Genomic DNA, 23,213 nt, shown 5'->3' with positions numbered 1-23,213 from the left:
TGGGGAATGCCCTGGGCTCCCGGGTCCAGAGGAGGATGGGGCATCCTCTCCCCAGGGCCTCTTCTGAGGGGGTTTGGCCGAGGCGGATACCCCTACGGTGTTTGTGCCGGTGTCGATGCTTCCCACGGTGCTTGGCCTGGTCTTTCTCCGGCGCCAAGGACGATGATGCCAAAGTCTTCGAATGACTCGATGCCGGTGAGGGGCGGTATCCTGCTCCTTAGTCTTCTCGGCGGGGCTTCAATGGGAAAGGTCCTGAGTCAGCTTGATCCCCACGACTCGATGCACCTGGCACCGGAGTCGATGGAGCAGATTGCTTGGAACCAAACAACTGCTCCATCTTGTCCGGGCCTTTGGGGGTCATCTGAGCACAGCTGGGACATCAATGGACACCATAGGAAGGCACGAGACACAGGACGCAGACGTCGTGTGGGTCTGTTATGGCCATAGTCCGTGGACATTCCGGACATTTTCGAAAACCAATCGCCATGATAAAAAGAGGCGGCGTGCGGTCGGTGACCTTTGGTCACTGAGAAGTGGACAGACAGGAACAGACCGTAAAAAAACCTCAAACAAACTTACCAGACGCCAGAGAAATCGGTGCACAATGGGGACCCCAGAACGGGGAAAAAAGTTTTAAATATTCTGTGAGGAAAGAAATTCTCACAGAGCTCCAGTAACTGCGAGGCAACCGCTGTGCATAAAAAAAGGGACCCCGTGTGGCCACAGGGTTGGTGGCCTGCTGAGCATACTCAGTGTGCCAGCCAAAGTTCTAGAAACACTGACAAAAGTGTTCCTTGACAGGGCGCCATCTGATGATGTCACCCATCTGTGAGGACTACCATCCTGCTTGTCCTGGGAGAAAATTCTATTTCACTCAAAGCATAATTAAGCTTTGGAATTCATTGCCAGAGAATGTGGTTAAGGAAGTTAACTTAGCTGGGTTTAAAGAAAGGTTTGGACAAGTTTCTGCGGGAGAAGTCCATAAACTGTTATTAGTCAAGTTGACTTAGGGAATAGCCACTGCTTATCACTGGCATTAGTAGCAATGGATCTATTTAACGTTTGGGTACTTGCCAGGTACTTGTAATCAGGATTGGCCACTGTTGGAAACAGGAGGCTCGACTTGATAGACCCTCGGTGTGACCCAGTATAGCAATTTCTTATGTTCTTAAGCACTGTCACCCAGTGGAGAACCAGGAGAGCACTGTCACACAAGGGAAAGCTAGGGGACAAGGATACTGGAGAGCAATGCAATACAGGGGCCAGGGGGCCAGGGGGCCAAAGAACAGTCACACAGTAGAGTGAGAGTCAGGGGCCACAGAGAGCACCGTCAGAGAGAGGAGAGCCAGGGGCTTGGAAAACAATCATACAGGGAGAGCCACAGCCAGAGGAGACAGCTAGGGCCGGGAAGGGCGAAGAGCAATATCAAGTCCAGCAGAGTCATGGACTCAGAGGAGCACGGTTATGAAGGGGGCACATCACAGAACATTTTCCTCCACAATGGGTCCAGTGTTTCTTACAGCATAGCAGTAGCACATAACTGAGTAATAGATCAAAAACACAATACAAAAGACAATACTTCTACATTCTCTTCTCCCAAGAGGCAGGGTCACTTAAACCCATCCCACCAACCTCTATCAATATTCCTATTCTGCCAGGTTACCCTTGCTGAGTGGCTTGGCCCCTGCAGTAGCTTGGTGCTGATATGAGTCAAAATCAAAGCAGTGGATGTCTCCAGCTTGTGACCATGGAAGCTCTAGGAACAGGCTCATGTAACCGGTGTCGTTTATTTATTTTTTTTGTTTATCCTCATGAAAATTTTCCACTCCCCCACATAAAAAACTTATAATTTCCATAAACTTTGCACACTGCTTCTCTGTTATATCAATGTAAGAATATCTTGTCATGGGGAAGGGAGGGGGCAAAGTAATGAAGGGGAGAGCCAAGAACATGGACCTAAGGAAGCACAGTCATCGAGGGGAGAGTCAGGGAGGCAGGGCCAGAGAAGCACAGTCATCGAGGGGAGAGTCAGGGAGGCAGGGCCAGGGAAGCACAGTCATCGAGGGGAGAGTCGGAGGAGGGGCCAGGGAAGCACGGGCATGAAAGGAAGAGTCAGGGAGGCGGGGCCAGAGAAGCACAGTCATCGAGGGGAGAGTCAGGGAGGCGGGGCCAGAGAAGCACAGTCATCGAGGGGAGAGTCAGGGAGGTGGGGCCAGAGAAGCACAGTCATCGAGGGGAGAGTCAGGGAGGCGGGGCCAGAGAAGCACAGTCATCGAGGGGAGAGTCAGGGAGGCAGGGCCAGGGAAGCACAGTCATCGAGGGGAGAGTCAGAGAGGCGGGGCCAGGGAAGCACAGTCATCGAGGGGAGAGTCGGGGAGGCGGGGCCAGGGAAGCACAGTCATCGAGGGGAGAGTCAGGGAGGCGGGGCCAGGGAAGCACAGTCATCGAGGGGAGAGTCAGGGAGGCAGGGCCAGAGAAGCACAGTCATCGAGGGGAGAGTCAGGGAGGCGGGGCCAGGGAAGCACAGTCATCGAGGGGAGAGTCAGGGAGGCAAAGCCAGGGAAGCACAGTCATCGAGGGGAGAGTCAGGGAGGTGGGGTCAGAGAAGTACAGTCATCAAGGGGAGAGTCAGGGAGGCGGGGCCAGGGAAGCACAGTCATCGAGGGGAGAGGCGGGGAGGCGGGGCCAGGGAAGCACAGTCATCGAGGGGAGAGTCAGGGAGGCGGGGCCAGGGAAGCACAGTCATCGAGGGGAGAGTCAGGGAGGCAGGGCCAGGGAAGCACAGTCATCGAGGGGAGAGTCAGGGAGGCGGGGTCAGAGAAGTACAGTCATCGAGGGGAGAGTCAGGGAGGCGGGGCCAGGGAAGCATAGTCATCGAGGGGAGAGTCAGGGAGGCGGGGCCAGGGAAGCACAGTCATCGAGGGGAGAGTCAGGGAGGCGGGGCCAGGGAAGCACAGTCATCGAGGGGAGAGTCAGGGAGGCGGGGCCAGGGAAGCACAGTCATCGAGGGGAGAGTCAGAGAGGCGGGGCCAGGGAAGCACAGTCATCGAGGGGAGAGTCGGGGAGGCGGGGCCAGGGAAGCACAGTCATCAAGGGGAGAGTCAGGGAGGCAGGGCCAGGGAAGCACAGTCATCGAGGGGAGAGTCAGGGAGGTGGGGTCAGAGAAGTACAGTCATCAAGGGGAGAGTCGGGGAGGCGGGGCCAGGGAAGCACAGTCATCGAGGGGAGAGTCAGAGAGGCAGGGCCAGGGAAGCAGAGTCCGGGGGGAGAGTCAGGGAGGCAGGGCCAGGGAAGCACAGTCATCAAGGGGAGAGTCAGGAGGGCGGGGCCAGGGAAGCACAGTCATCGAGGGGAGAGTCAGGGAGGCGGGGCCAGGGAAGCAGAGTCCGAGGGGAGAGTCAGGGAGGCAGGGCCAGGGAAGCACAGTCATCAAGGGGAGAGTCAGGGAGGCGGGGCCAGGGAAGCACAATCATCAATGGGAGAGAGAGGGCAAAGGAAGCCCGATCATCAAGGGGATAGTCAGGGAGAAAAGGCTGAGGAAGCACGGTTGTTGTGACCAGGGAAGCACATCATTGATGGGAAATTCAGGGAGATGGTGCCAGGGACGTTCGGTCATCGAGGGGAGAGTCAGGGAGATGGGGCCAGGGAAGCACAGTCATTGAGGGGAGAGTCAGGGAGGCGGGGCCAGGGAAGTACAGTCATCGAGGGGAGAGTCAGGGAGGCGGGGCCAGAGAAGCACAGTCATCGAGGGGAGAGTCAGGGAGGCAGGGCCAGGGAAGCACAGTCATCGAGGGGAGAGTCAGGAAGGCGGGGCCAGGGCAGCACAGTCATCGAGGGGAGAGTCAGGGAGGCGGGGCCAGGGCAGCACAGTCATCGAGGGGAGAGTCAGAGAGGCGGGGCCAGGGAAGCACAGTCATCGAGGGGAGAGTCAGGAAGGCCGGGCCAGGGAAGCACAGTCATCGAGGGGAGAGTCAGGGAGGCAGGGCCAGGGAAGCACAGTCATCGAGGGGAGAGTCAGGAAGGCGGGGCCAGGGCAGCACAGTCATCGAGGGGAGAGTCAGGGAGGCGGGGCCAGGGCAGCACAGTCATCGAGGGGAGAGTCAGAGAGGCGGGGCCAGGGAAGCACAGTCATCGAGGGGAGAGTCAGGAAGGCCGGGCCAGGGAAGCACAGTCATCGAGGGGAGAGTCAGGGAGATGGGGCCAGGGAAGTACAGTCATCGAGGGGAGAGTCAGGAAGGCCGGGCCAGGGAAGCACAGTCATCGAGGGGAGAGTCAGGGAGACGGGGCCAGGGAAGTACAGTCATCGAGGGGAGAGTCAGGGAGGCGGGGCCAGGGAAGCACAGTCATTGAGGGGAGAGTCAGGGAGATGGGGCCAGGGAAGCACAGTCATCGAGGGGAGAGTCAGGGAGATGGGGCCAGGGAAGTACAGTCATCGAGGGGAGAGTCAGGGAGGCGGGGCCAGGGAAGTACAGTCATCGAGGGGAGAGTCAGGGAGACGGGGCCAGGGAAGTACAGTCATCGAGGGGAGAGTCAGGGAGACGGGGCCAGGGAAGTACAGTCATCGAGGGGAGAGTCAGGAAGGCCGGGCCAGGGAAGTACAGTCATCGAGGGGAGAGTCAGGGAGATGGGGCCAGGGAAGTACAGTCATCGAGGGGAGAGTCAGGGAGACGGGGCCAGGGAAGCACGGTCATCGAGGGGAGAGTCAGGGAGGCGGGGCCAGGGAAGCACGGTCATCGAGGGGAGAGTCAGGGAGGCGGGGCCAGGGAAGCACAGTCATCGAGGGGAGAGTCAGGGAGGCGGGGCCAGGGAAGCACGGTCATCGAGGGGAGAGTCAGGGAGATGGGGCCAGGGAAGCACGGTCATCGAGGGGAGAGTCAGGGAGGCGGGGCCAGGGAAGCACAGTCATCGAGGGGAGAGTCAGGGAGATGGGGCCAGGGAAGTACAGTCATCGAGGGGAGAGTCAGGGAGACGGGGCCAGGGAAGCACAGTCATCGAGGGGAGAGTCAGGGAGGCGGGGCCAGGGAAGTACAGTCATCGAGGGGAGAGTCAGGGAGGCAGGGCCAGGGAAGTACAGTCATCGAGGGGAGAGTCAGGGAGATGGGGCCAGGGAAGTACAGTCATCGAGGGGAGAGTCAGGGAGACGGGGCCAGGGAAGCACAGTCATCGAGGGGAGAGTCAGGGAGATGGGGCCAGGGAAGCACGGTCATCGAGGGGAGAGTCAGGGAGATGGGGCCAGGGAAGCACGGTCATCGAGGGGAGAGTCAGGGAGATGGGGCCAGGGAAGTACAGTCATCGAGGGGAGAGTCAGGGAGATGGGGCCAGGGAAGCACGGTCATCGAGGGGAGAGTCAGGGAGATGGGGCCAGGGAAGCACGGTCATCGAGGGGAGAGTCAGGGAGGCGGGGCCAGGGAAGCACGGTCATCGAGGGGAGAGTCAGGGAGACGGGGCCAGGGAAGTACAGTCATCGAGGGGAGAGTCAGGGAGATGGGGCCAGGGAAGCACAGTCATCGAGGGGAGAGTCAGGGAGATGGGGCCAGGGAAGCACAGTCATCGAGGGGAGAGTCAGGGAGGTGGGGCCAGGGAAGTACAGTCATCGAGGGGAGAGTCAGGGAGATGGGGCCAGGGAAGCACGGTCATCGAGGGGAGAGTCAGGGAGGCGGGGCCAGGGAAGCACGGTCATCGAGGGGAGAGTCAGGGAGATGGGGCCAGGGAAGCACGGTCATCGAGGGGAGAGTCAGGGAGGCGGGGCCAGGGAAGTACGGTCATCGAGGGGAGAGTCAGGGAGATGGGGCCAGGGAAGTACGGTCATCGAGGGGAGAGTCAGGGAGATGGGGCCAGGGAAGCACGGTCATCGAGGGGAGAGTCAGGGAGGCGGGGCCAGGGAAGCACGGTCATCGAGGGGAGAGTCAGGGAGGCGGGGCCAGGGAAGCACGGTCATCGAGGGGAGAGTCAGGGAGATGGGGCCAGGGAAGTACGGTCATCGAGGGGAGAGTCAGGGAGATGGGGCCAGGGAAGCACGGTCATCGAGGGGAGAGTCAGGGAGGCGGGGCCAGGGAAGCACGGTCATCGAGGGGAGAGTCAGGGAGGCGGGGCCAGGGAAGTACGGTCATCGAGGGGAGAGTGAGGGAGACGGGGCCAGGGAAGTACGGTCATCGAGGGGAGAGTCAGGGAGATGGGGCCAGGGAAGCACAGTCATCGAGGGGAGAGTCAGGGAGGCGGGGCCAGGGAAGCACAGTCATCGAGGGGAGAGTCAGGGAGATGGGGCCAGGGAAGTACGGTCATCGAGGGGAGAGTCAGGGAGATGGGGCCAGGGAAGTACGGTCATTGAGGGGAGAGTCAGGGTCTCAGGTCCAGGACCATATGAAGGAGGTTAATTCTCCTGCTGCTAGTGTGTAACGTTTGCTGGATATCCTCCCTGTTCATCTACAGCATAGTCCTTGGACACATTTTGGGAGAGTACAGAAAAGTCTCCTTTCTTCCTAAGTGAAGGCTTCACTCACCACCAGCACATGTTCCAGCAACTCCAGGTACCCGTTGGCGCACTCCTTCCCATAGCGTAAGGCACGGAGCCGGACGTCTGAGCTCACTTCTGGATGGAAGGCAGCTTCCTAGAAGGAAAACAAGGGACAAAATCAGGGTATAGCAATCAGCTCTGTGAGCATTCTCATATGTGCCGTGTGAAAGCTCCTGCAGCAGTACAGTCGGTCAGAGTGATGTCACCAGGGCTAAGAAAGCAGAGGTTAGCACTGCAAAAGCTTCTATGTGCATGGGGTCTGACAGTTTTTGTAGAAGTACAATCACCCAGAGTGAAATCAGCAGGGCTGAGGGGTGCAGTGATCAGCACTGAGAGTGTTCTCTCTGACAGTTCCTGCATCAGTACAGTCACACAGAGTGAAACATTAGCACTAACAGCAGTGGTATGATTGATGCTGGGCCTCCAAGAAAGAACTAGGGTAAATCTGCCTAGAGAAGCAGCATCAACCATGAACAGCAGTGGTACAGCATTATCCTCACTGAGGGGGAGAGTATGGCTCCCTTTGCTTCCAGAGGTTTGGTAGATGGGCTACTTGCCTAGCAAGAAGCCAAATGGCCTAGATGGGTCCATCCTGGTGACCCTACCAGTGCTGCTATTTATTTATTTAAGGCTTTTATATACCGACTTTCTTGATACAAATCAACTCGGTTTACATCGAACAAGCAGAAACTATAAACAACCATTAACCAGAGACAATTTGAAAGGAGTATAAAGTTACATTATAACAAGGATATGTTAACTTGGAGTAGGAAATAAGAGAGGGCACGAAGAGAGGGTATAATATACAAAGGAGTATATGAGGGAGGCAAGGAACAGTATTCATAATAACTTTTAAACGTTCTTATAGTAGTAATTTGTGTACATGATTTAGAGCTTGTTTATAATTGCTATTGTGGGGAAGACCTTGGATGGATTGGAGGGCAGCCACGGGACAAAACCTGGCATGGACCTTGCACTGCTGCAGGTCAGAAAGTGCCAGCCAGGATGGACATGGTTGTTTGTTGCTTTGGGCTGGTGCATCCCAGCCATGGAACGCAGGAGTACACCACCCCTCCTAGGATTGTTGGGGTAGCCCAGTTTGGCTGGGATAGATGGTGGTCATAAAGGCAGATTAGTAGCCCCAACATTAAAACTGAAAGGGACTACAGTTAATAGCCAATAAGTGCTGACTGGGATGAATACGGGTTTGGCTAAAACCCAAAATGTAATGAGCATCATGATGCTGGATCTTTTTTTTTTTTTGACAACAGTATCACTACCCCTGGTGGCTGTGGGATTTGTTACAAAACTTGGTAATAAGGCACAGAAGGGGGCTGGGGTGTTGGCTTAAGTATTGGACATGTAAGAAGCAAAGTTGAAGAGGACGGGGCCTGAAATCACCAGCATGGGTAGTTGAGAAAATCAATGTAGCAGATGTTTTTTCTCTGAGGACAGCAGGATGTGAGTCCTCACATATGGGTGACATCATCAGACAGAGCCCGGCACAGAACTTTGAGCTCAAAGATTCTAGAGCTTTCAGCATGCTCCACTGAGCACGTGCAGCTGTAGTTATTTCCTTGCCCCATAGATGAAGCCCCTCAGTCTCTCTTTTTCCGCAGAGCAGTATGGCCATGGTATTCAGCTTTGCTCCCTCCCTCACAGCTACTGCTGTGATTTTTTCCTAAAGCTGCAGCTGTTTTTCCTAATACAACCTTTTGTTTTTCCTTTTTCATTCTATTCAGGCTCACTGCCAGCCAAATGGCAGGCCTTCTGCTGTGCAGCCTACCAGAGTCTGCTTTCTTTTTTTCATAAATAATAATGCATCTGCAGCTTATTTCTGTGTCCTCTCCTTAATCTGTCCGTTGTCTTTGATAGGTGCTGGTGGGACTGGCAGGCCGAGGGTGGACTGTTTAGACCTCTGGGTCTGGGGGCTCACTTGAGGTCTTACCCAGGTAGGAGGTTCCATGTGATGTCGTCTGACTGCTGGGCATCAAAGAAATGAAGGACCAGATCATTCCTGTGGAGAGGAGAGCTCATTCTCTCAACACTCCTAGGAACTAGTCTCCACGGGTTGGTGCCCTGGACAATGTAGCTTCGCCTCCTATTTGTCAGCTCTGGGAATGCAATCTCTCAGAGAGAGAGGGTGAGCATGATCTGGGCAATCAGTTTAAGCTGTTACACCAGCTTTGCTACTCCCGAGACTGGTTGCCTGTGCACATCCATGCGAGAGCACTGATGGTCATGGATGCATCAAGTGATTAGCCGCTATTGAGAGCATGCCACTCTTGATGCATTCGATGCTGGTCAAGGGCCGTTGAGGGCCGTGGATCCATGGCCATGTGTGCCATCAAGTGTTGCAGGTGCTGTCGAGCGTCCCGGCTGCTTGCAAATGCCATTGTGTGCTGTGGGTGTTGGTGCCGTTGAGCACCATGGACGCTTTTGAATGCCGTGGACACCTTCAAGATATTGAGCGCTATGGGTGTCTTTGATGCCATTCAGCGCCATGGCCACCCTTGACACTGTTAAGTGTCATCATGCCATCGAGCGCCATGGATGCAGTCAAGTGCTTTGGGTGCAGTGGTTGAACCTCAAGCGCCTTTGGCGATGTAGGACACCATGACAACATGGAGTCCCTCAATGCCATCAAATGCCATGCAGGCCACTGAGGGAAGCACTTGACAGTCAGTAACATGAATCCAGGGTGTTCCATGGTGTTGTGCAACGTGGGAACATTTGAGTGCTATCAGGTGGAGCAGTACCTTTGGTGTTGTCGAGCGCCAAAGGAAAATTAGTTTCTTACCTGATAATTTTCGTTCCTGTAGTACCAAGGATCAGTCCAGGACACCTGGGTTGTGACCCCGCACCAGTAGATGGAGACAGATTAAAACTTGTGGGCGGAGCTACATATGCTCCTGTGCCAGTCACAGCCCCTCAGTCATACGTAATGTCAAAGTAGACAAAAAATAGAACAACCAAACTAAATAACTAACCTTAACAGGGAGCCATTCAAGGACCCCCAACCGGAACAGAACCCCAAAACGAGGGAACGAAGCAATAACCGGAATAGTTAACAAAGAAATGAGCGGACTCTCCGTTTCTTCAGAACAGTACGGGCGGGATCCTGGACTGATCCTTGGTACTACAGGAACGAAAATTATCAGGTAAGAAACTAATTTTCCTTTCCCTGTACGTACCAGGAACAGTCCAGGACACCTGGGATGTACCAGAGCTAAATTACCGAGGGTGGGAAGCAGAGAGTCCCGCTCGGAGTACCCTCTCTCCAAAACCCCCGGAATTCGCAGCCTGAACATCCAACCGATAGTGTCTAATGAAGGTATGTAAGGACTTCCAGGTAGCTGCCCTACAAATCTCTTGAGGCGAAACCTGAGAAGATTCCGCCCAAGACGCAGCATGAGCTCTTGTCGAATGAGCCCTGAGACCGTTCGGGATAGGCTTCCCTCGTAACACGTACGCTGAGCCGATGGCCTCTTTAAGCCACCGTGCGATTGTCGTCCTGGAAGCCGGGCCCCCTTTCTTTGGGCCCGAGAATAGAACAAAGAGATGATCCGACACCCGGAAAGGGTTAGTGACTTCTAGATAACGGAGGAGAACCCTCCGCACATCCAACTTCCGCAATTCTTTCCATTGCGGGTCCGAATATTCAGCACCTGCGAAAGCGGGAAGCTCAATAGACTGGTTCAAATGAAACGGTGACACCACTTTTGGCAAAAAAGACGGAACCGTCCGCAGGGAAACTCCCGTATCTGAAATCCGCAGGAATGGCTCCCGACAAGACAAAGCCTGTAATTCCGAGACTCTCCGAGCCAAGGTAATCACAACCAGGAAAATGGTCTTTAAAGTAAGATCCTTAAGAGTAGACCGTTTTAAGGGTTCGAACGGAGCCGTAGACAAAGAAGAAAGGACCCAATTAAGATTCCAGGAGGAACATGGATGATGTAGTGGTGGACGAAGATGTTTAGCCCCCCGAAGAAAACGAGAGACATCGGGATGCAGGGCCAGAGAGGAACCGCGAACCTTACCCCGCAAACAACCAATCGCCACCACCTGTACACGAAGGGTACTACATGAAAGCCCTTTGGCTAGTCCGGCCTGAAGAAAAGCCAGAATATCAGAGACGGAAGCGGAAATGGGATCTAGCCCTCGGCTGACACACCACTCCTCAAAAACTACCCAGACACGTACATAAGCCAAGGACGTAGACTGCTTTCTGGACCGCAGTAACGTGGCTACCACCGCATCTGAATAGCCTTTTTTCTTTAGACGTTGCCTCTCAAAAGCCATGCCGCGAGACAGAAGTGATCCGCATCCTCCAAACAAACGGGGCCCTGACGAAGGAGTCCCGGAAACCCCTGTAGCCGAAGGGGAGCATCCACCGACAGCTGAACGAGATCCGCAAACCAAGGGCGCCGTGGCCACTCCGGCGCTACCATGATCACGTTGGACGGGTGCAACTCTATGCGCCTTAAGATCTTGCCTATCATTGGCCACGGAGGGAATACGTACAACAACACTTTGGTTGGCCAAGGAAGAACCAGCGCATCGACGCCCTCGGCTCCTCACTCCCGACGTCGACTGTAAAACCGAGGAGCCTTCGCGTTGTGCCACGTGGCCATCAGGTCCATGTGGGGCAGCCCCCACCGATCGCAAATGAGATGAAAGGCATCTTCCGTCAGCTCCCATTCTCCGGGGTCGAGGTGGTGTCGACTGAGGAAGTCCGCCTGAACATTGTCGACCCCGGCTATGTGAGACGCTGCTATGGAGTTGAGATGGCGCTCTGCCCAACTCATCAGAAGCTTTGCCTCTTCCGCCACAAGTGGACTTCTTGTCCCCCCTTGGCGATTGATGTATGATACTGTTGTTGCATTGTCCGACAACACATAGACCGCCTTCCCTTGGACCAACGGGAGGAAGGCTTGCAGAGCCAGGCGCACCGCTCTGGTTTCCAGACGGTTGATGGACCACTGCGACTGGACGGAGGACCATCGGCCCTGTACCGACTTGTCTAGGCAGACCGCTCCCCAACCGGAGAGACTGGCATCCGTCGTCACCACTGTCCAGTCGGGGACCAACAGAGACACTCCGCAAGTGAGATGGCCCGGATCGAGCCACCAGTGAAGACTCTCCCGCACCTGAGTCGTGAGTGGAAGTGGTAGGTGGAACTCTTCTGATACCGGCTTCCATCGGGAGAGCAACGCAAATTGTAATGGTCGCAGATGAGCAAAAGCCCAAGGAACCAACGCCAGTGTGGACGCCATAGATCCCAGAACCGTCAGATAATCGCGAACCAGCGGAAGCTGAAGACTTAATAATCGACGCACTTGACACTGAAGCTTGCGTGCACGATCCGCGGACAGAAAAACCTTGCCCTGCTTCGTGTCGAAAAGAGCTCCCAGGTATTTCAAGGACTGGGTAGGAACAAGCTGACTCTTGTTGAGATTGACAACCCAACCTAAGGTCTGCAACAACTGGAGGACTCTGGCTACCGCCTGACGGCAACAGGTTTCGGACTTGGCTCGAATCAGCCAATCGTCCAAGTAGGGGTGCACCAGGAACCCCTCTCGTCGAAGGTGAGCCGCCACCACTACCATCACCTTTGTAAATGTTCGCGGAGCCGTGGCGAGGCCGAAGGGAAGAGCCCGAAATTGGTAGTGTCTGCCCAAGATGCAAAATCTGAGAAATCTCTGGAAAGACGGCTGAATTCCGACGTGGAGGTACGCCTCCGTGAGGTCTAAGGAGGCCATGAATTCGCCTGGACGAACCGAGGCAATCACTGACCGAATCGTTTCCATCTTGAAGTGTGGAATACGCAGACACTTGTTTACTCCTTTGAGATCCAAAATCGGTCGGGACGTGCCATCCTTCTTCGGCACGATGAAGTAAATGGAATAACGACCCGTGCCTTGTTGATTGGGAGGAACGGGGACGATTGCTCCTAAATCTTCCAGGCGCCGGAGGGTGCTTAGCACTGCCGTCGTCTTTTTTGGGCACTTGCAGGGCGACATCAGGAACTTGTCTGCTGGAGTCCGTGCAAAATCTAACGCGTAACCGTGACTTATGATGTTGAGGACCCACTGATCGGAAGTTATTTTGGCCCATTCCTCGAAAAACAAGGTCAGCCTCGCCCCTACGTTTGGAACGGAGGCCAGCGGCTGCCGTAAGGAATGGATCCGCCGTATCTCATTGAGAGGCTTTGGGCCCCGTGCTGGATGGGGTGCCTCCCTGTCTGCCGTAACGTTTCCCCCGAAAGGACTGTGGCCATGAAGAAGCCCGGGAAGAAGTCGAGCGATAAGACTGACCCGAGGACCTCTGTGGACGAGATTTCTTGTTGCCTCGGAACCGGGATCTGGCCGAATAAGAGGACCGGGCTCTGGACCTGTCTTCTGGGAGTTTAAAAGCCCTGTTCTCACCAAGAGAAAGCATCAGATCATCCAACTCTTTACCGAACAATAACTTTCCCTTGAAAGGCAGAGCTCCAAGGTGAGCTTTGGAGGATCCATCCGCCGCCCAATTGCGAAGCCAAAGCAAGCGGCGCGCCGAGACAGCAGAAACCATGGATCTAGCGGAAGTACGTAGTAGATCATAAAGAGCATCCGCACCATAAGCAATGGCAGCCTCTAGGCGATCCGCCTGCGTGGCCTCTTCAGGGGAAAGACCTGCATTCGCCTGTAGAACTTGGGCCCAGCGCAAACTAGCCCGCATGGCATAGTTGCTACAGATAGCAGCTCGGACTCCCAATGCTGAGACCTCGAAGATCTTCTTGAGCTGCACCTCCAGTTTCCTGTCCTGTATGTCTCTAAGGGCCGTGGCCCCAGTGACTGGAATCGTGGAACGTTTCGTTACCGCTGACACCGCAGAATCCACCTTTGGAAGCCGAAGAAGTTCCAGTGCGTCCTCCGGCAGGGGGTAGAGCTTATCCATAGCTTTGGTTACCTTCAGTCCCAGCTCAGGAGTGTCCCACTCCCGAAACAAAATGTCCGATGCCGAGAAATGGAATGGGAAGGCTACCGCTGGACCAGTGAGTCCCAGCAGGACTGGATCCATAGTTGCTCCGGGGCGAGAAACTGTCGGTGGGGCTTCAACCCCTAACTCGTTGAGAATTGCCAGAATAAGCGGGGACAGCTCGTCCCTTCGGAAAAGACGTACCACCTTCGGGTCGTCCCCATCACCGGCTTGCGAAGGTTTGCCCGGCCCCAACTGGGCAGAATTGTCCCCCGTCGCGCCATCGACCCCCGTCAGGGGCTCGTCGGGTGGATCCACCTCATCTTGTGAGGTGGAGTCGGTATCTGTATCCTGCGGGACACCTCTTGGTGTCCGTTTTCTTGTCGCAGGGTCATCCCGGGATTTTTTCTTCTTTGGAGTGTCCCTTTTGGAGTGGCTATGCAGCTCCTTGCGCCTGCGGCCCGAATCATCACCATCCTCATCCGGGGACTTAGCCCCCCCGGTGGAAGCCCCCCCTGAAGACCGTTGTTGAGGCGACAACGCTGGAGGCACGGCAGAATCCCCTGCAGGTTCCTGCCTGACTTCATGAACAGAAGCCAAGATGGCCGCCGCTCCCGCACTGAGCGGGAAGGGGTCAGCTGGCGTGACAGAAACGGCGGGAGTGCGCGACGGCGACCGCACCGACCGGGAACGGACCCCCCTGCTTGTTGTAGACGGTCCCTCCCCGCCCGGAACGCAGGCGGAACAAATCCCCTCACGGGAGAGCCGCGCGCGCCCGAGCCGCAAGCGCGGCAAACTGTACCCCGAGGCATCCTCACAGTCGCGCGGGAACGCGAAGGAAAAATAAAAATAAAATTTAAAATTTAAAGCGCCAAAAAAAAAAACTCCCCTCCCCTCGCCGAACCGAGGACCTATTTCCCCCCGGCGAAGAAGAAAACGGAGAGCCGACACAAACAAAGAAAAAATAAAAAATACACTTTTATTTTTTTTTTAAATCAAACCTGCCGCTGTCCAGGGTCCTGGGGCTCCTGCTCCTGTTGGGGGTGAGTGAACCGGGCTCCCCGGTGTCACCCCGACGCTGCTGCTTTGGCAGTTCGGGTCCTCGACCCTCAGCAGCGGCCTCAACCAGGGGGGGATGGTCCTCTCAGAACCTTCCCACCCCCCTGGGAGGCAGGACGGACAGCTTCCGTTTAACTACTCTAACCAGAATTAGAATTAAAAATTTACCTTAAAAACAAACTGAGCAGAAAATTAGTTAAAGAACTAAAATAACCCTGACTAAACTAAGAATCAGTCCTCAGGGCACCCAGAGGCTGTGACTACACCTGCACCACCTACTGGAGACAGAGTAAGACTGAGGGGCTGTGACTGGCACAGGAGCATATGTAGCTCCGCCCACAAGTTTTAATCTGTCTCCATCTACTGGTGCGGGGTCACAACCCAGGTGTCTTGGACTGATCCTGGTACGTACAGGGAATGAGAGATATTGCGGGATCCAAGTGGGCACCGTGCATGCTGTCGATGCCACTGACTGCTATGGCATGATGCATCATCAACATCATAAGTACTGCTGAGCGTCGTGGACACCAATGCTATTGACCAAGTGTGTTGTTGACTGCTGTGGGCCAACACCATCAAATGCCACGGGTGACATTGTCTGCCATGTTCTCCATTGATGACTTTGGGAACCATCGGAGCCTTCAAGCACCATGGGTACTGTCGAGCGCCAGGGACACTGTCGAGGCTGTTGACGGCCACATATGGTATTAAGGCTGTCAGCCTTGGTGGCATTGACGCCTTTGTACGCCGGTGAGCACCATGGGCATTTGTCAAGGCATCATCCACCATTTCGAGCACTGGAGGCACCAATGTACACCACTGAAGCCCAGGCAGCCCTCGACCCCTGCAGGTACCATGGACTCCATTGGTGCCACAGGACCATTGACAGCACCGGGAGTACATTGGTGCTCTGGACCATCGCTACCTTTGGGCAACGTGGGCACTATTGGTGCCCCTGGGCCCTCGAACTCTTCAGGCGCCGGGGGCAACATGGATTGTGCAGTTTGCCATTGAGGCCGAAAAGAACCATGGTGTGGTCAACAGTCAAGCACATTATGGCATCATTCGGTGCCATAAGCCTGGGCTGTTGCTAGTGAGCATCTCCTGTAAAGGTTGCACCTAGAGCACCATCGCAGTGTGTAGTCAGGTGCCACTGCAAAGTGCCATGGGCATCATTGGGCAACATGGGCTTCCTCAACACCGTAGCACACCAGGGGGTGGTGCCAGTCACCACCGATGCCACTCTTCTTCAGGTGGCTGTCAAGCACTTAGGGAGTCATCAGAAGCAGTGAGCACCCTGAGGGCAATGCCATTAGGTGCCACCCAGCAACAAACTGGGGACACCAGTGTCACCTGTGCACATGGACTCCAAATGTTGTCATTGAGACAGTGGAGCATATCAAGCAAGGCTCACACTGGCAGGAGTTGTCTACTTCTCCAATCACTATGGGCGCCATCGGTTGATATAATCACTATCGACGCCGTGGAGTGTCAGGGTGCCAGGGTAGGCGTTGCCTTCTTCATTTCTGGTCCTTCAAGGTAATTTCTGTTATAGCGCTTCGTGTGTCTTGCACCATAGATGTGTTATGGCACCAATGCGAGGGACGCCATCACACACTTTTGATTGCTTTTTCGTAGGCACGGCCACTGGGTCTAGCATGATGCCAGTCCAGGCTGTGGAGCTCATTTGGCATAGCTCTTCCTGCCTTAAAAGTTGCCTGGAGAGTCCCACTCTACAGAAATCAGTTTCTTATTAGATTTAGGGAGGGGAAAAGCTTTGGGAGGCTCTCAGTCCTACCATAATTGGATCCTCTGCAGAATCTGCCTCTTCTGTCCCTTTCTCCTCAGGAATATTTAAAATCCTCAAGGAATGTGAAATTATGAAAGACCTTCCTCCTTATGAAAAAGCGAACCACCAGGAAATTGCTCTCCTCCCTGGGATCATATTACTCTCTTCCAGTTCTCCCTCACTTGCACTATGTTTTGCTTCTCCAAGGACCAGCAAGTAAGCCTCAGAACAGTGGACCTAATATCCTCCAGATCTCCTTCTACTTCCTTCCTTGTTCTATTTCATCCAAAACATGGTGCTGGCTGAGCCCCTGCTTTTTTCTTTACCACTTCTACCCTCTTTCTAGATTTATACCCTTTTGGAAGTATGGCCTCAAAAACTGGATACAATACTCTACATGAAGTCTTACCAACAACCTGTACTGAGGTATTACCAACTTTTTGCCTCTCACCTTTTATGTCTCTCTCCATGTATCCTAGCATTCTTTTGGTTCTAGTTACTATTTTGTGGCACTGTTTTGCAACTATGAGGTCAATAAATACAATCACCCTGAATATGCTCATCTGTTTGGTGGTCACTAGTAGTATCTCACTTTCATCAAGTCCTGTTCCCTTGCGTTTCTGCACCCTTTCTTTTTTTAATAAATATTTGATCATTATGCAAGCTTTTCTAGATCTCTCATTTGTTCCACTTATGCTAGAGTATCAATTCTGTTCAGATCTTAGCACTTGCATTGTCTCATGAAATAATTCTCACCTTACACGCGTGCAGCATGTCTGCGATGGCCCTGCGGCTCAGATTTGCTGTAGCAATGACATCTTCTTGCCGACAGGAGTTTCCAGCAGCCACAGCCTTTGCTGTTGCCATCGTGATGCCTTTGGTCATACGGATGAAGTCCTCAGGGGTAGAGGTCTTTGGAGGTGGTTCCAGAGAGCTGAACACCTGATAGACAAAGAGAGGAAGGGGATTTAGAAAAGGGCTTAAAATATGGTTAATGTCCTCTAAGAGTGATTAAGAACAACGGAGGTGGAACAGGGTACAACAATTTAGCCCTTGGTAGGGCGGGATGCAATGTTATAATTTCTTTTAGGCTTTAGTTTTGATTTTGCTTCTATTTTAGTATTGTATTTAATTGTATGTGTTCTTTTTATGTTATTATATACAGTATGTGTTTTGTTTGTACATTGCTTTGGGGGATTTTATCTGGAAAGTGATTCATAAATGGAATAAAATGAAATGAAAATGAAAGAGAGCAGAGGAAGAGGGAGGGGAGAGAGCCAGGGCAAGCAGGGACTCCATGTTACAAGGGAGAGAGTGATATTGTGGGGGTAGTGTGTGGGTCAGAGGAGAAGTGTGACATGGTGGTAAGGCGAGAACGGATGACATGATGAGGTGAGAGGACAGTGCAGGTGACAAGGGAGGATGTGCTGCAGTGAGAAGATTAAGGGTGATTGACAAGGGAGGGTGAATGAAAAGGAGAACAGAAGAACATAAGAAAATGCCATACTGGGGGTCAGGCCAAAGTTCCATCAAGCCCAGCATCCTGTTTCCAACAGTTGCCAATCCAGGTCACACGAACCTGACAGGATCCCAAGGGGTAGAGAGATTCCAAGCTGCTTATCCCAAGAATAAGCAGTGGATTTCTGCAACTCCACCTTAATAAAGGAAAATTGGTTCTTACCTGCTGATTTTCATTCCTGTAGCACCACGGATCAGTCCAGACAGTGGGTTGAACCTCCTGTCCAGCAGATGGAGACAGAGAAAAACTGAAAGGGTATCCTATATCAGGACAGTGCTCACCCTGCTTCCTTTCAGTATAAATGTTATCAAAGCAGACAAATAGCATTGAAAAAAGTGAACCAGAATAAGATCAAGCAAGTAAAAAACTGTAACTTTCAATTGGAAAAGGAAATTCAAACAGGTAAGAAGTTGCTCTTACATAAAGAACAATATAGTGAATACCTCCGATGCCTTATATATCAGATAGGAAGAAGACAGATCTAAAATTCTGTGAAAGAAAACTTTGAGCGGATGTATTAAAAGTAGATGTAGTCAGGGCAGGAGTCTGGACTGATCCGTGGTACTACAGGAACGAAAATTAGCAGGTAAGAACCAATTTTCCTTTTCCTGTATGTACCCAGATCAGTCCGACAGTGGGATGTACCAAAGCTTACCTAAATAGAGTGGGACAGAGACAGTCCTATTCAAAGCACCTGCCTTCCAAAGGAGCCAAACACTGGCGCCTGTACATCGTGGCGATAATGACGAGCAAAGGTATGCAGAAACTTCCAAAGTAGCTGCTCTGCAGATTTCTTGCGGAGAGACTGACTGGCTCTCCACCCAAGGAACAGTGTGCAAATCCAAGGCTCTCGTGCTAAACTTTCAAAAGGGAAACTTTGATAAAATGAGAAAAATTGTTAGAAAAAAACTGAAAGGAGCAGCTACAAAAGTAAAAAATGTCCAAGAGGCGTGGTCATTGTTAAAAAATACCATTCTAGAAGCACAGTCCAGATGTATTCCACACATTAAGAAAGGTGGAAAGAAGGCAAAACGATTACCGGCATGGTTAAAAGGGGAGGTGAAAGAAGCTATTTTAGCCAAAAGATCTTCATTCAAAAATTGGAAGAAGGATCCAATAGAAGAAAATAGGATAAAGCATAAACATTGGCAAGTTAAATGTAAGACATTGATAAGACAGGCTAAGAGAGAATTTGAAAAGAAGTTGGCTGTAGAGGCAAAAACTCACAGTAAAAACTTTTTTAAATATATCCGAAGCAGAAAGCCTGTGAGGGAGTCAGTTGGACCGTTAGATGATCGAGGGGTTAAAGGGGCACTTAGAGAAGATAAGGCCATCGCGGAAAGATTAAATGATTTCTTTGCTTCGGTGTTTACTGAAGAGGATGTTGGGGAGGTACCCGTAATGGAGAAGGTTTTCATGGGTAATGATTCAGATGGACTGAATCAAATCACGGTGAACCTAGAAGATGTGGTAGGCCTGATTGACAAACTGAAGAGTAGTAAATCACCTGGACCGGATGGTATACACCCCAGAGTTCTGAAGGAACTAAAAAATGAAATTTCAGACCTATTAGTAAAAATTTGTAACTTATCATTAAATCATCCATTGTACCTGAAGACTGGAGGATAGCAAATGTAACCCCAATATTTAAAAAGGGCTCCAGGGGTGATCCGGGAAACTACAGACCGGTTAGCCTGACTTCAGTGCCAGGAAAAATAGTGGAAAGTGTTCTAAACATCAAAATCACAGAACATATAGAAAGACATGGTTTAATGGAACAAAGTCAGCATGGCTTTACCCAGGGCAAGTCTTGCCTCACAAATCTGCTTCACTTTTTTGAAGGAGTTAATAAATATGTGGATAAAGGTGAACCGGTAGATATAGTATACTTGGATTTTCAGAAGGCGTTTGACAAAGTTCCTCATGAGAGGCTTCTAGGAAAAGTAAAAAGTCATGGGATAGGTGGCGATGTCCTTTCGTGGATTGCAAACTGGCTAAAAGACAGGAAACAGAGAGTAGGATTAAATGGGCAATTTTCTCAGTGGAAGGGAGTGGACAGTGGAGTGCCTCAGGGATCTGTATTGGGACCCTTACTGTTCAATATATTTATAAATGATCTGGAAAGAAATACGACGAGTGAGATAATCAAATTTGCAGATGACACAAAATTGTTCAGAGTAGTTAAATCACAAGCAGATTGTGATAAATTGCAGGAAGACCTTGTGAGACTGGAAAATTGGGCATCCAAATGGCAGATGAAATTTAATGTGGATAAGTGCAAGGTGATGCATATAGGGAAAAATAACCCATGCTATAATTACACGATGTTGGGTTCCATATTAGGTGCTACAACCCAGAACCAGCAACTGCTGAACTTGTTGGATTATCTTGCTCATTCTCATTTATGAAGAACATTTGTCCGATATGAGCATCGACCCTTGCACCCAGATACTCCAGAGACTGAGTGGGCTGGTGACCACCCTTTGGCAAAACTGAACACCCAGCCCAACCGTTCTAAGTCCTGAACCACCTGGCGAGCACACATGCCGCCTTCCTGAGATGATAACCAGCCTCAATCTAGTGCTAAACACCAAAAAAACGGAAATTCTCATAATAGCACCGGAGCATTCTACCCCGCCAACATCCTGCAACTCTCCAGACACCTCAGGATATTCCACAGCACCTCAAGTCAGAGATCTGGGAGTACTACTAGACAACAGACTCAGCCTCAATAAATTCATAAATAACACTACAAAAGAATGCTTCTTTAAATTACATGTGCTAAAGAAACTAAAGCCCCTTCTACTCTACAGGGATTTCCGCACAGTACTCCAAGCCATCATCCTTACCAAATTAGACTACTGTAATTCACTCCTGCAAGGCCTTCCAGCATACACTACCAAACCACTCCAGATGGTTCTGAATGCTACTGCAAGGATCCTTACCAATGCCAAAAAAAGGGACCATATCACCCCAATCCTCCAGCATCTCCACTGGCTTCCCATCAAATATAGGATTCAGTTCAAGACTTGCACGATGATTCACAAGGCACTACATAACATCTCCCCCCTCAACTTAACTTTCCAGCTTCAACTACACTCTTCTAACAAACCAACCAGAAGGGCACACCAGAATAGAATGATCACCCAACCTGCTAAATCTACCCTGAGGAAACGTGCTCTATCCACAGCAGGCCCGTCTCTCTGGAACTCACTACCACCGGACCTCCGCCTTGAACCGTGCCATACTACTTTCAAAGTGAAACTCAAGACTTGGCTTTTTCATCAAGCTTTCCCAGAGAGCTAAAAGCAAGAAGAACAAACTTTCAGCCTTGTCTTACAGCATTATTGTAATGTTCATATTGTGTCAGTTATATGTTTCAAGTTGTTTCTAAGTTGTTCTCTAAGTTGATCTTAGCTGTTTCATAATAGATTTTACCTTGATTATTATCCGTTCATTATATTCGATATGTTCCATGTAAACCGCCTCCCCGGCGATAGTTATTTCTGTTAAATGTGAACTGGAGTGATATGTATTGTATACAGGAACTTCCGGTATATAAAAACCAAAAATAAATAAATAAATAAATAAATGATGGCGCCTGGATCAACCAATCAGCTATGCACAAGTAGACCATATATCTTTGTGCTTGACTGATGCTGCCACTCAACCATCCCCTTGGAAAAGACCAGAGGTGTGGTTGCTAGACCAAACGGCAACACTTGGAACTGAAATTGTCCCCACAGACCATAGCAGTGCTGATATTTCTGACCTTGTTCCTGGATAGGGATGTGAAGACAGGCCTTGAATAAGTCCAGGGAGGACAAAACTCCTCCTGCTGAACCTTGGCAAGGATCGAGCATAAAGTCTCCATATGATAATGGTAACCCACAGACTGCGGTTCACCCCTTTGAGATCTAATATAGGATAAAAAGACCTGTCCTTCTTGAACACCACAAAATAAATGGAGTACCAGCCTGCCCCTATTTGGATGGAGGCACTGGCACCACTGTCCACAGGTGCTGCAACTTTAGCCACGACTTGCAAACCACCCGTTGTTGGCCAGAGTAAAACAAGGGAACACCACACAAATATCTCGAATGGACTGTGGCAGATCCAGGACATACTGAGACTGAGCGATCTCCAACACCCGCCCACCCCCTGTAGAACCTTTGCAGGTGGCCCCGTACAGGAGTTTAGAGACAGCAGACCTGCTGATCCCCATGGTGAGGCCTTGGCAGGTCGCATGGGTATCCAGAATCTCCTCTCTGCTTTCGGTGGCCCCAAAAGGACTGACCCTGGCCTCTCAGAGTTTGCAGATTAGATGGGGTAGACCAATAAACTGTGTCTCCGGATGATAGCGCCAGTAGACTCAAAGCTGCCCTGACCTCTACCGGCCCTAGAATAGGATGACCCTTTGTCATCCAGGAGTCTTTGGGGTTTAGGATCTCCTAGGTTCTTTACAATCTGATCCAGATCGTCATCAAAGAGCAGGCTGCTCCTAAATCATAGTTCATCCAAACAGGTTTTGGACCAAGAGTCCACTGCCCAATTGCGAAACCACAAGAATCTCCAAATGCGACTGAAAAGGCCATCAACCATGTAGAACTCTACAAGCAACTGCAGCACATATGCCAAAAAGGCAGTGGCAGATTTTATCCTGGCCATGTCCTCATTCTCCAGCAGCTGCTGGATCCCGTGAAAGAGAGCACATATCACCAATGTAGAACAAATGGAGATCTGAAAAATAATTGCGGGAGAGGCACACAGGCTCTTCAAAGGTGGGTCCATCTTCAACAACACCCTCTTTCCACTGGAATAATGGTACACCTGTCATAGCCACAACAGATGCATCCACCGTTGGAATCTGAAAGAACTTCAGAAAGGTCTCCAGTGGGCAATTACAGCATCTGCAGGAGCTCCACCCCTGCAATGCTGACTCAAGAGACTTTCACTCCATCAACATAAAGTCCCTATCTCCAAGTGAGGGGGGGGGGAGGCAGTAGTAGACTTCTGCTTTTGCTTAATGATCGTAACCCACAACAGGGTCTCTTGGGCTTTTGGCTCATCCAAGTGGAGGCAAGAGAGAATCTGCTCTATTAGAAATTCTACTTCCTTTCTGTGAACCCAGCAAATCAAAGAGTCCTCCTCCGGCCCCCGCAGGACCTCCCCCCTTCTCTAGGGATGCTGAGCTATTGTCATTACCAAGATCTTACACGTCCCCAGCAACCTCCCAGGGAGGACCCAGGGCCTCACTGGCCCTCTGCGCCCTCTTAACCGATACCTGGGGAATTAGAATTAACGGCAAGACCTCAGTCACCTTTACTGCAGCTCCATGTGAGGTCTCTCCGAACCATAAGAAAGGCATAAAG

The 23,213-nt window shown here is 51.8% G+C and overlaps 1 protein-coding gene across 1 annotated transcript in view; it reads right to left on the bottom strand.

Annotated features, from left to right (window-relative positions):
- Positions 1 to 23,213, bottom strand: part of LOC115079620 (talin-1-like) — a 480,705-nt gene that overhangs the window by 66,213 nt on the left and 391,279 nt on the right. The window contains 2 exon segments of the mRNA XM_029583330.1: positions 6,501 to 6,608; positions 17,079 to 17,264. Coding sequence (XP_029439190.1) covers positions 6,501 to 6,608; positions 17,079 to 17,264 — 294 coding nt within the window.

This window comes from Rhinatrema bivittatum, chromosome 1 (assembly GCF_901001135.1).
Source record: "Rhinatrema bivittatum chromosome 1, aRhiBiv1.1, whole genome shotgun sequence".
Lineage (NCBI taxonomy): Eukaryota > Metazoa > Chordata > Amphibia > Gymnophiona > Rhinatrematidae > Rhinatrema > Rhinatrema bivittatum.
This window is presented reverse-complemented; position numbering and strand designations above follow the sequence as displayed.